The sequence below is a fragment of the Pinus tabuliformis genome, chromosome 1_1 (assembly GCF_031772625.1).
Source record: "Pinus tabuliformis cultivar Carrire ecotype Pingquan chromosome 1_1, CPIR1, whole genome shotgun sequence".
NCBI lineage: Eukaryota > Viridiplantae > Streptophyta > Pinopsida > Pinales > Pinaceae > Pinus > Pinus tabuliformis.
Genome location: NC_142297.1, coordinates 239,732,981 through 239,747,099, shown reverse-complemented (window position 1 = coordinate 239,747,099; position 14,119 = coordinate 239,732,981). Strand labels below are relative to the sequence as shown.

At 36.5% G+C, this 14,119-nt stretch overlaps 1 protein-coding gene across 1 annotated transcript; it reads left to right on the top strand.

The window, feature by feature from the left end:
• The first annotated feature begins 7,323 nt into the window (after nucleotides 1-7,323).
• On the top strand, nucleotides 7,324-9,939 carry LOC149212409 (disease resistance protein RPV1-like). The gene is made up of 3 exons (XM_089390605.1): nucleotides 7,324-8,204; nucleotides 8,299-9,092; nucleotides 9,384-9,939. The coding sequence occupies exons 1-2, from the start codon at nucleotides 7,555-7,557 to the stop codon at nucleotides 9,053-9,055; spliced, it is 1,407 nt and encodes a 468-aa protein (XP_089246731.1). The 5' UTR covers nucleotides 7,324-7,554; the 3' UTR covers nucleotides 9,056-9,092; nucleotides 9,384-9,939.
• Nucleotides 9,940-14,119: the final 4,180 nt, after the last annotated feature.

The window sequence follows — 14,119 nt, the reverse complement described above, 5'->3', positions numbered from 1 at the left end:
CATCATTAAAGAGAAGCACAGTGGAGGATTGTCTGGTCATTTTGGACAAGACAAAACTTTTGCTCAGGTGAATGCTTTTTATTATTGGCCTAAAATGCAAACTGATGTTAAAAAGTTTGTTGAGAAATGCAGGGTATACCAGTATGCCAAAGGAAGGAGTCAAAATACCAGACTATATCAGCCATTGCCCATACCAGATCGACCATGGGATGCAGTTAGTATGGACTTTGTTTTGGGTTTGCCAAAAACTCAGAGAGGAAATGATTCTATTTATGTTGTTGTAGACAAATTTTCTAAAATGGCTCATTTTATTGCTTGTAAGAAGACTAATGATGCCACACACATAGCAAATTTGTTCTTTTCAGATATTGTAAGATTGCATGGTTTGCCTGTAAGTATTGTATCAGATCGAGACACTAAATTTGTAGGGCATTTCTGGAGGACACTTTGGAAGAAACTGGGAACTAAACTCAGTTTTAGTTCAGCTTACCATCCTCAAACGGATGGTCAAACTGAAGTTGTAAACAGAAGTTTGGGGAATATATTAAGAAGTTTAGTACATCAGAATCCCAAACAGTGGGATTTGGCATTAGCTCAAGCTGAATTTGCTTACAATGACACACCAAACCGAAGCACTCAAATGAGTCCATTTCAGATTGTCTTTGGAATGCATCCAAGAGGAGTATATGAGCTAAGAGACTTGGGGAAACAGGAAGCTAGAAGTGCAAGTGTTGAAGATTTTGCTGAACAAATGCAGAAGCTACAGGAAGAGGTTAAAGGTAAACTACAGGAAAGTAGCAAGAGATACAAGCAGAGAGCAGATTTGAAAAGAAGAGAAAAAGAGTTTCAGGTAGGAGATTTGGTCATGGCATATTTGAGAAAAGAGAGATTCCCTACAAAAACTTACAATAAGCTGAAACTGAAGAAGATAGGGCCATGTAAAATCAAAAGGAAATTTTCAGCCAATGCATATGAGATTGAGTTGCCGGAAGGGATCGGGATATCTCCCATTTTTAATATTGCAGACTTGTATCCATTCAAAGAGGCAGAAACAGAATTGCAGATTGAAGCTATAGGTGATGAAGTTCAAACTGTGGATTGGAAAGAACAGGTACCAAAAATATTCAAGAAAGAAGTTGAAGCTGTTTTAGATCAGAGGATATCCAAAAAAACTCGAGGGCAGACATATTTTCAGTATCTTGTCAAGTGGAAAGAGCAGCCAATGGAAGATTCCAATTGGTTGACAACAACTGAATTACAGAAATATGGCATAAATCTTGAAAGTTTAAAGAACCAATCTTTTCTTCTCTGGGAGTCTGATGCAGGAGCATCGGAACGGGCCAGCAATGTGGGAAATTGCCCACATGTTGTGGCCTGACAAAGTGGAATTCATTTCTGTTCAGTTTGTTAAAGAAGGCGATTTTACAAATAATTAGCTATTAATGTAATAGGCGTGTTTATCTTATTGTTAAGATTGTTATAACAGGTGTATGCGAGCCCAAATAGGTAGGAGATTATTGTTAGAATTCTTATAATTAGAAGAATATGTATCGAGTAGCTAGGGAGAGTGTGACAGTGTGTATTAGAGTGAGAATGTGACAACATGTATATGGTTTTGTTAGTTCTGGAATAATAAAAGAAAAAAAAACCAATCCAAAGCTCTGTTTTTATCTGTTTTGCATGATTATATTCCAAACATCGAATGACAAACACTGGAGGTTGCGCACTGATGTCTGCATAATGGATTTAGGTAAATTCAATCTGTGTTGTATTAAAAATCGCATAAAATCTGTGGGTATTTTGGCAAACAGAGCGCTGTCGCCCGTTGTGAGTTGGGAAGTCCTTAACATAGAGAACGTGGAGTAAATTCCTATCGAATTACAGATGTGGAACTGAAAACCACCGTTTGAACTGAGTTGGATCAGAGAAATCCACATTGGCGTTATGAAATCGGTAATAAATAATTGACAGTCAGTCCTAGCGATGGCCGATCCACCACATCGGAGCGGACTTGTGATCTACTAATGTGGCAATCAATTGTTGGGACAAACGGTGACTACCGATCCATCACATCGGAGCGGATCTGGATCCGGTATCGCGGCATTCAATTGCGAGATTAATGGGGGTGACTGTCGATCACGGTAAGTGTAGTTGTGTTGTAACTGAACACCTGTCAATCGACATACGCATGTGTTAATTGACCGATTTCTATGGGATCACATTAATTTTAAACCAGACTGCAATGGTTGGCATCGTTTTGGGTTTTAATCGCGGCCAAATGCAACATAGGTATGCCTGCAAAGGTTTGTAACGAGCGCTTTAACATGGTTATATGATTGTTAAAGTATTGTCTTGGTTGCGCTGTCTTTGGAAGAGGCTAGGAATTCGGTTCCAGTGTTTAAACAAAACAATGTTCCTATTTGTATTGTGAATGGGTAATTGTTGTTCACCTATTATTGGATTGTGCCCAGCAATAGTTGGAAGTGCGCCCAACGTTTTCAAGGATCATCATCATCATTTTTTTGTTTCAGTAGTAGAGAGAAGTGCGCCAGCGTTTCAAAGATAATCATCATTTTTTTGTTTGTTTCAACAACATAGGAGAAGTGCGCCCAGCGTTTCAGGTTCTTCATCATGAGATTGGAGTTCAAGGGTCATGCAGTATAAGTTGTATATTTATCCAAATTGTACAGATGGTGCATGCAGTCAGAGGAAGAGCCTAAAGGAACTGCACAATCCAATGGAGGAAAATTCTTATTAGATAGTGGCCTAGTTCCTCATTGAATAGAGCAAGGAAATATGAGCTTGGCAGACAACAAAATTGGCAAAGTATTGGCCAAAGTCAGCTTGTGAGATAGTGAGATAGATTATACATGTGGAGAGATTGTTCATTTTGAACAAGCATTGTATTCTTCTCTATTTTTCTGATCTAATGCAATATACAAATAGGAATGGGTTTTGAGCAACAAGATTTCCCCTTAGATAAATATTTGAGCATATGTTATTGAACCTTGTCTCATGTTTATGTTGTGATTTCTCGATCGACTAATTGTTTATGTTGATGAGTGGAGTAGATTCAAGTCTTTTGTTTTAGAAAATTACAGAAGCTTTTTGAATCTACAAGGAATTTCTACATGGTATCGGAGCCCTGAAATCACATTAGAACCAATCCTTGAAGTCCTCATGTACAATGATCATTTAAGGACTAATGAGTTGTTAGAAATAAGAGTTATGGATCCCTAGTTCAGGGAAGATCTAAAAGACCCTATGTGCAGAGTTCTTAAGGAAGCTAGAAGGCTGCTAGTGGGCAGATTAGTGAGCTAATGTTTAGTGACACGAAAAGGAGTTGTAATCATTGATATTGGTAGAATGAGGAGTAGAGAGATTTCCCACAGGAGATAGAGACTCATAGGGAGTCTAGTTTCAAAGGGAGCATCCCTATCGAAGCTAATACTTTAGGATCTGAGGAGATCAGAGTCATTATTGCAGTAGTTGCAGCAGCAGTGCGAAAGCAGCAACAATATGTGTAGATCATATTTTTCCATGCATGCATTCATACCTCCAGGAGTGAGGTGGGGTGATGTAGATCCTTAGTCTCATAATTGCATAAATTTGGGCATGGTCCATTAAGGTGGTTTTTTTCTCTCTCATGGACCATTACCTTGCTACGGGAGCACACATTATTCAATAGCGTGAGGATCAGTGTCAGTTACATATCGAAGAGTACGAAGAAGTGTTGACAACAGAGCAGGAAGGCTCAGTAGCAAAGTCAGCAACAACACTGTTTTCCTAGTAGACAGTTGCAGACATAGTTGATTCAATTTGTTATTTTTATGCTCTTTAGCTGCAAATGTTGCAGTAGAAAGAAAAAGTGTGAGAAGTGTTGCATGCAATACATTCCAAAGGTGTTGGATCGAGATAGATGTGAATCCCTTTCTTGTTGAGAGGGAGTGTTGAAAATGCAACAAGAAAATCTTGATTTAATTTTCCCTTGAATTAAATTAGGGAAAAGGTGTAATTCCACATCACAAGACAACTTGTATGAGTTAACTAGGTTAATTAGACTTAGTTTGTTCAGTTAATTCGAGTTGAGGGTATAACTTGAGTCATGTAGATTGTCTCCTACTTTATAGGAGCACTGGTTGAGTTTATTTTGAGATGTAATTAATTAATTCAGTGTAACTGAGTTAAATTCAGTTAAGCTAGTTCCAACTGATGGAGGAACTAGTAAGAGGTCTAACAACGAGGTGCTGGTTCATGTGTTCAACCAGTTTACTAATAATTCAGTCATAAATAACTCATGCATGTTAGACCTAAGAGCTACCTAGTTGAGATTGGAGTTCAAGGGCAGTGTATTATCAGTTGTATAATTATTTGAATTGTATGAATGGTGTATGCAGTGAGAGGAAGAGCCTAAAAGAACTGCACAATCCAATGGAGGAAAATTCATCATTGAATAGTGCAAGGAAGTAGGAGCTTAGAAGGCTAGGAAATTGGATAAGTATTGGCCAAGGCTTGTCTAGGAAGCAGTGAGATAGATAGAGATAGTGCAGAGGTTTCTCGGGCTTGAGAAAAGCATTGTAATCTTGTCAGATTTGTTGACTAATGCAATATATACATAGAAGGGGTTTTTGGTCATGGCTTTTCCCACGAAATCATTTTGTAATGTGTTGATTGAATTCTTTCTCTTGTATGCTTCGTGATTTCTCCATCGATTAATTGTTTCTGCTCATGAGTAGAGTAGAATCAAGTCTTTTGTTTTAGCAAATTACATAAGCAATTAATTGAATCTACACGGAAGTTCTACATTATTAAGGGTTTATTTGACACTCCTTCAATTGAGAAACACAACCAGAATATGCTCCATTTGTGATTTCCATATGGTAAAAATGGCCTTATTCAACTTTCCCATATATCTTAATATATTACTTTCCTTAGTCCCCTAGCTTACACGACCTACAAGTTTGATAAGAGTTGTTAATAAAAGATAACTGGAAAAATAGAATAATTAACTTACTTGACACAAAATTTCACTAAAAGATTTAACTCATACACAAGTGGAAAACCTCAAAAGGATTTGTATATATTGTAATGAGAATCATATTATATTATAATTCATTGGCTTCTTATTTCCTTTACCACCACTTCCTTTTTATTTACACTCCTTTAAAAATAGATTTCATTATAATACCATGGGCCCAATACCATGGATGGGAACAACTTGGACTTTGATTTGGCCTCATGACTAAGATCCCTATTGTTTAAAATGCACTTTTGAATGCACAAATGGATTCAACAAAGTAAAAATCCAATGAGGCACATTCTTATTGTTTAAAATGCACTTTTGAATGCATAAATGGATTCAACAAAGTAAAAATCCAATGAGACACATTCTTATTGTTTAAAATGCACTTTTGAATGCATAAATGGATTCAACAAAGTAAAAATCCAATGAAGCACATTCTTATTGTTTAAGATGAACTTTTGAATGCATAAAACTCCCACAGAAGTCTAAAATCTAACATTACTTCCCTGTACGGAGGGGAAACATGGAAGGAGATCTGTCTTCTCGAAATCTTGAGGACAAAATTGAGAGGAGAACTGCGGACCTGCAATTTCTAAAGCAATGTAGGAACAAGGAAAGTATTTATTTCTAGGCCGCATTCTCTTCTCTCTCAATAATCTCTCATTCTTATTCTTTCTAATTTGTCCTAATGATGGACCCCCTTTGGGGTTTGAAACGTTGGCAGAATGAACTGAGAACTGTGGTTAATCCGGATCATGAATCAAAAAACTCCCACAAAAGTCTAAAATCTTGCATAAATTGATTCAACATAGTAAAAATCTCATAAAACACCTAAACTTTGAAACTTAACCAATTTAAATTTATGATTCTTAAAAATCCCTATAAACCCAAATTATAGAAAAAAATGCCACTAAATTAATACTAATGGATCAAAATTACATTTGTAGTATTAAATGTACAAAATATTTACATTGATTACCAATTTAACAAATATATATACGAGGAACCAATTTAAACAACGCTACAACGTTATAGGAGGAAAAAACCTTTATAAATATATCATAAACCAAAGGAACGGGTGACCATAGTTTTTTTGTTCACAAGTTTTTGGGAAAAAGACCTTACCTAGAAACATAAAAATAAGAAACAAAACAAGGATGTTGGGGTGAATGAGCATATGGAGAAGTTCTAAACGATCTTGTCTCGCCTCTAGACATGTCATCGTTTGTTACATACATGCATGTAAAGACAAAGAGTAAACTTTATACAAAGATTGCATTTAATTGACATTCCATCGTAAGTTAAACTTTATACGGAGATGGAATTTGATCGTTGGAATGGGATAATTTGTCCATTGAATATGACTAATAATAATAAAATATTGGTAACCCTTGTCAACATTTTTAAATTAAACAGATAAAAAAATTCTACAAACCGTCTAATGAGTACCATGGCATTGAAATTCCTACCCTCCTCCATATAAAGTTGAACCGATGTTGACAGGCACATGGAGGGTCGATATTCTTTTGCTTTGGTTACAAAAAGTAAGTTGAAGCGATGTTGACAGGCACATGTAGGGTCGAGATTCTTTTGCTTTGTTTATCAAAAGTTAGCTTTTTACAAAATAATTAATTTCACTCATAAAGTTGAACCGAGGTTGATAGGCGCATGGAGGGTGGGGATTTTTTTGCTTTTGGTTATCAAAAGTGAAGAAGATGGGGATACAGCTGGAGGTGAATGGCACATGTTTTGTTTGTTTCAGCGTTTCTTTCCTTTGATGGGGATGAGGGGGGCCTATATGATCTTACGGATTGATTTGCTCTAATTTTTCCTCCCTTCGTCCACATTGTGTATTAAAATAATTAGACTGCGTTTCTTTCATTTGATGGGGATCGGGGGGGCTATATGATCTTACGGATTGATTTTTTCCTCCCTTCGTCAACATTGTGTATTAAAATAATTAGATTTAGATTCGAAAACGGTGAAGTTCAGATTTGAAATTCATACCCTGCTTCCCAATGAGGATTCAATCACGTGGTTGCAAAATATAAAAGAGCTAACCAGCCTGCCAGAGCCAACATCCTCACAGGTACATAATTCGCGACTTGACTTTGATTACAACTAAGTAAAAATGCCAATTTGATAGGGACCACAGGTACATAATTCGCGACTTGACTTTGATTACAACTGAGTAAAAATGCCAATTTGATAGGGACCAGGTGGGTTGTGGATGATTTGGCGTGGTCACAATAAAAATTGTCAAATCCGCATTAAACACACAAGCCACAGGAAGAGAGAAATAGAAAATGCATTTTATCCTCACAGTTGTGCTGGCCCAACCCAGTTTCAGTGCGTTACATAGTTTCTACATCTAAAAGTAAGAAGGAGACGAGTGCCCGAAACATAGAACTGGCTTGGAAGGTACCACTTCGGTGTGCGTTAGATCCACGAGACAAGAACTTATTTCTTCTGCTCTATCTGCCTATCTAAATTTTCATCACCTTATTTGTATGTATCCATCCTGTTAATTAATGGCTGATTCAACAATCATTCCTCATCAATCATTCGATCCCTCCTCCTCTGCGGGCACTTCCATGGATGTATCTCGCAGCACCAATTCAAATTCCAGTTACAATTATGAGGTGTTTATAAATCACCATGGGAAAGATGTGAAGAATACCTTGGCCAGTCAACTCTACCGTCGTCTCAATGACCGTGGATTCAGCACCTTTCTGGACCGCGACGAAATGCGGGTAGGAGAAAGCATAGATTCTCAAATAGAACGAGTCATTGCAACCGCGGATGTTCATATAGCAATATTTTCTCCAAGATATGCCCAATCAAAATGGTGCCTTAATGAGCTTGTGGAGATGCGCAATCAGATGCAGACAAGAAGAACTACAATTATTCCAATCTTTTATAATGTTGATCCTTGTGCTCTGCGGATCAGGACGGATGACGGCCAACATGGACTGTTGGGTCAAATCTTGAAATGCCTTGGACTGTTGGGTCAAATCTTGAAATGCCTTGGGTATTCCGCGCGCAACAATGGAGTCTATGCTGAAGCCTTGCAAGGTCATGTAAAGAAAGGGAGATACCCACAAGAAAAAATTGCAGATTGGAAAAAAGCATTGTTTGACGTTTCACTATTAAGCGGTTTGGAGCTAAAGACTCATAATAGGTTAGAACTTTTAGTCTTTCTGTTCCTAATAGTTTAAATGTATTGATAAACGAGGTTTTTAGTACTTATGTTTGGTTTTGCTGTGCATAACCAGTGACGAAAGCGAACTCTTGGATAGCGTACTTCAACGGGTGGAGGAAAATGTTAAAAAACCACAGTTGTATGTGGCTAAATATCCAACTGGTTTGGATAAAAAGCTGCAAGATTTTGAGGAAACAGTGATGCTGCAGCAGCCACACAGCGAGGAGCCCAAGGTTGTGGGGATTGTGGGTTCTGGTGGCGTAGGGAAGACAACTCTGGCAACTGAGTTCTTTAACCGCAAAAGGTCAGCCTACAATCGATCTTGTTTGCTTCACTTGCAGAATAAGCTCCTCAAAGACTTGATTTCACGGGATTTGAGAGTAAGTAACAGTGCTGAAGCTATATCCGTGCTTTCTCGTCGTCTCTCGCGTTCTCAAGCTCTCGTAGTTTTGGATGATGTCGATGATGCCAGGCAGTTAAATGAATTACTTTCACCTCTGAAAGAGGCCCTTAATTCTAATAGCTTAATCTTACTTACATCTCGCAATAGGGATCTTCTTTCATGTAACCGAGTCTCGCCCATTTACAAGCTGTCAGGCCTCGACAGAGAACAGTCACAAAACCTTTTCTGCATGCATGCCTTTCAGGAGCCTCAACCCCGTGCGGGATTTGATGAAGTGGTTGCAAAGTTTTTGGATGCGTGTGATGGGTTGCCTTTGTCTCTCGAAGTGCTTGGGTCTCAACTTTCTACAAAAGATTTAAAGTATTGGGAAGGCGAATTGCAGAAAATATCAGATTTAGTACTTCCCCAGGAAATACAAGAGTCTTAAGATTAGCTACGACCGTCTTGATGACCAGGAAAAAGAGGTATTCTTTGATATTGTCTGTTTCTTAATAAAAGAAGATAAAGATATTGCCTGTTTCTTAATAGAAGAAGATAATTTGCAGAGGGCTGTTAATGTTTGTAGATGTGTTATTAAATTAAATTGAAAAGAGTTCAAAGATAACAGATACATAATGTATATTTATGTTAAAAAAATTCAGTTGCCAATAAAAGTTGTGGTATACGTTTTTAATTTGTTGACATTTAATAGAGCTATGTGAAGATAGACCTGGGTCCGTAACAATTTTAGGATAATTAAACGGAGGGCATTGCAGGATCCTTGTTCAAGTTGTTTCCGCGCGGATTTGCACACGTAGGCAGACTACTGCGGTGATTCAGGAAAAGTTCAGCATATTAACTTGAATGGTCGATCTTCAAGGTTCGAATTGTTGCAGTCTTGCCCCTGTAACCTTCTTCAACTGGAAAACTTAGATCTGCGGGGGACAAAAATAAAGGAAGTGTCATTTCCTGAAGAGTTTTGTCCAGCCCTAAGGAAGTGTCAACATTAGCTGTTGTCAAGAACTAATGGAGGTTGGAGCGTTGCCAACACGACTAATATCTTTGAACTTGCAAGGAAGCACTGCATTGGAAAAAATAAGTGGGTTTCTCGGGTACTACTGGACATCAGCGGGTGTAACGAACTAGAGGAGCTGCCGGGTCTTGACACGTTGCCCTCGTAGTTAGAGGTGAAGGGGAAATCTGAATGCAGAAAGCTGTGTATAAGAATATCGAAAGGGAAAATGAAACTTGTCGCAACTAACTTTTGATCCTGTTAGGAAAGATTTCATTTTCCCCATTTATATTCTGCACCATTGTATTTAAAATTGTCACAGCAACCATATTGTTTTTACTAGTTTCTTTGGTATCCAAATAAAAAATAATCCTAATCAGGGATTATAATACATGTTCAATGAGACTCACTGTTAAGCGAATATCAAATCAATGATTATTGATACATGTTCATTGAGACTCACCACTCATCGAATATTAATCAGTTTCGTTAAATTAATATATAATATCTGAAAATGTTAAATTAGAGATAACTTATAATAAAATGTTTTACTAGTTTGAAAATTTATTATCCAATAATTATTTCAATCACAATATACCCATGACGCATATATATTAACATAGTTAATTATATTGTTAGACTGAATAGAATTTCTATAAACCTAATTTTACATTACAAATCAAATAATATATATTATTATTATAAAACCTACACAACCCCATAAAATTTAGTATTTTTTTTTTAACCAGGAGTACTAGTAATTTTTTTTTAACAAAGGAGTACTCTTTATCTTAATTTGGCCAGCAAAAGAGATTTACAATTCATATATAAAATTTAGTATTTTTTTTTAACCAGGAGTACTAGTAATTTTTTTTTAACAAAGGAGTACTCTTTATCTTAATTTGGCCAGCAAAAGAGATTTACAATTCATATATATCAATGGGCTTCAATTTTGTCATTGGCAGAAAGTCAATCCATGTCCAATTTCAATTTTGTCATTTGCAGTCAGTCAATCCATGTCCAATTCTTTCTGATCATTTAAAAAAAAGAATACTTTATTTATTCTATACTAAGATATACTCCACAAAATTGAGACATAAGGAAAACACAGTAAAAACCAGTCATTACATTGGAAGTTTAAGCATTAAAGCTCAATGCCCAAGTTCTAGACTTCAAAAGGGGAGCTTTGTTCTTCTGGGAGGATGCTAGACTTGGCCATTTGGAGATGGAGATCCCTGATCATGCTACACAGTGAACCGACCTTGTCCTCAAGCCTGGCAATCTACTTGCATTTGTCCTCCATTACATCAGGGTTTTCACAAGTTATTGCATTTTGATGGTGCAGAAAACCTTAATGTAAAAGAACTCTGTTTAAATCTCTGCGAGCTCCTGGGCACATTGCACACATATCGCAGGAGTCACCGGAACCAAGAGTGGTTGCTTTCAGCTCATTGTTAGATTATTAACATAATTTCCACCACACACCCTAAACGTAGCCATCCTCTAAGAGCGCCACTGCAATGCAGAGCAAGCACAAAAGGCGAAGCATAGGAAATTCAACTCACCATGTGGCTTATACTATATTGAAATGCACAGAACTCTTATTGGTGAAGCATAGGAAATTCAACTCACCATGTGGCTTATCCTATATTGAAACGCACAGAACTCTCATTGTGGCGAGAAATAGCACCTAATTAGGGAAACAAAATCCAAAATGAACACTGCAAACTCACACCTCTAAGACTTTCTCAGGATATTCTCACAGAGAGGATGGAACCGACTTAATAATTATTGAGATCATTTTTGGGAAATTAATGGAGAATAAGTCATAAAACTCTGCTCATATCCATGAGTATTACTAATCAAATTTCTAGTGATTTTGAATAGATTTTATATAATCTATATAACACTCACTACATTGGGTGATGCTCATAGAGGTAAAGAAGTAGGATTATGCATAAACACATTTAACTGTGGATATTTTCCCACAATCAAGCCCACTTAGCTTGTTTTTACCCATTTGCAAAATCTTAACAAGTATATGAACTATTGAATTAAAGCTTCTTCCACTCTTTTTAATTTAATTATTGATAATTAAATTAATATTTTATAAGTTTTATTTCAAAATAAACATGTTTATTCACATAAATATTAAACATATTAGAAAACAAAAACAAAAAAAGAAAAAAACTTATGATACTTTTTAAATCATGCACAATTTATTAAAGGAAGATGAAAAAGTTTCTTGATTATCATTAAGTAAAAAAACCAAAATATTCATTCTTGAGAGACTCTACTAGATAATAGTATGGTAAAACAAGTGTAATATGCAAAGTTGCAACTTAATCCCTCTCTCTTATATATATATATATATATATATATATATATATATATATATATATATATATATATATATATATAATTTTAAACTAATATTAAAATTTCCCCAACCAACTTATTCTCATATGTATAACTCTTCTGCTTATCATGTGTTGTCTTTAGATTCCATCTCTGCCAACATGTTCGGTCCAATCAACATTTTGATCACTCCAATTGATGGGAGTATTACAAATCCACCCATATAATACCTCAAGTAGACTCATTCTCACTCATTCTTGGTAACCATTAGTGTAAGCAAACTCAACCAATAGAAGATACTCTTCCTGCTCTCACTGCTAATGCATCACATACATCCTCATCATATCCTCCATTATCCTATTGACCCTCTATCTCTATCCATCTGTATGCAGATGATAAGTTTTACTTTGTAGGTTCTAACCCCACACAAAATAACCTGCATATGAATTCTAAAGCCAGAAAAAAAGCAATTACGAGAGCATAAAAAATAAAATAGATATAAACAGAGATTTTCCCCTGGATCCCAAGATCGAGACTACCAGATTGATTTTTCATTATATTCCTTTCAATGTTACAATACATATGTATACATTTTAAAGCATCCATAAACCCTAATCCATTAACTATGGATTATAGAATAATTGTAGTTCTATTGACCAGATCTACAAAATAGCATGGGAAAAAAATCATCATGCCCAAAACCATGTGCGAAAAACCACGCACAAAACCATAGGTAGGTCCACCCAACTAATATAGGGTTCAATTTTTTTCCCCAGAGCATTGCTCTGGACCCCGTAGAGGGGGTCTACGACCCCCCTCAACCCCCCTCCTGCCCCGCCTCCCCCAACCCTTGTGACCCCACCCTCTATGCCCTCCCCCTTTTGTGCGTGGAACTATACATGGAAAGAATATAACACACACCCAACATATTGAAGGCCAACTCTATCCCCAATCCTACAAACAACTCCTTCAAAAACTTGGAAGTGAACTTATCATCCTTTTCTAACACAATCTTCTTTGGAACACCATGTAATCTGAGCACATATCTGATGAAGGCCTGTGCTACATCACTAGTTTAATAAGTAGACTTCAATGGAATGAAGTGCATTACCATTATTAACCTTTCCACCACAACCATGATGGAATCATTTTGTCTAGATGTCCTCGGTAAACCTGTAATTAAATCCATGGAAATGACCTCCCATTTCCACTTTGGAATCATAATCGATTGTAGTAGTCCACCCGAATGCTTACATTATGACTTCACCTATTGACACTCCAAGCATCTAGCCACAAACTCTGCCACGTTAGATTTTCCCAATAATAAAACTTCCTCACGATTGTTAATTTCTTTTGATATCCTGGATTACATGAATACAATTTTGCATGAAACTCTCTCAAGATAGTTGATGAGGCTCATCAATAGGTAAATTATATGGACCTTAATGCCACTCTCCAGCTTATGTAAATAAAATTTTCTCACATTTCTTTACATATTTTATTATATTTTTCTTAGTGAGAAGGGTAAAGATTTGATGTTATGTCATGTGGCCTAATGTGCATTAATTGCAGGATTTGGAGCAATTTTGACTAATTTAAGTGTAGGAACTTGAAGTAGACAATAAAGAAGAAATTTAGGAGATTGCATCTCCTTCATTAACTCCTCAATCACTCAAAGATTCCTCCACCATATCTCATTAACTCAAAGTTACAAACAGCCAAGCCCGTCGAGGTCATTGGTAGCCAAACCAGTGATAGTTGAAGACAAGTTAATCTCAAGTTTGGGAGCCAAGCCTCCCTAATTTTAAGGAAGTTGTTGGTAGCTTCAGTTGTATAAATAAGAAGGCCTATGACCTCATTAGGATTCGAATTTTTTTGTATCCAAGAGACATTTTAACCTAATACATTGTGACTAATTACTCTTATGTATTTTTGACATTTTGATAAGAATGAGAAGCATTCCCTTGATCCAGCACTGAGTTGACTCAGAGGGCTGAAGCTCTTGGGTTAGGGCCCAACCCTAGCAGCAAAGGTTCCTCTTTTTGTATATGTATGCTTAGATTACATTCATAGTTAGTTTCTGAAGTGGTTTCTATTTTGTTTAATCTGCAAGTATTTGAATGATTACTTAGTTTGCTTCCA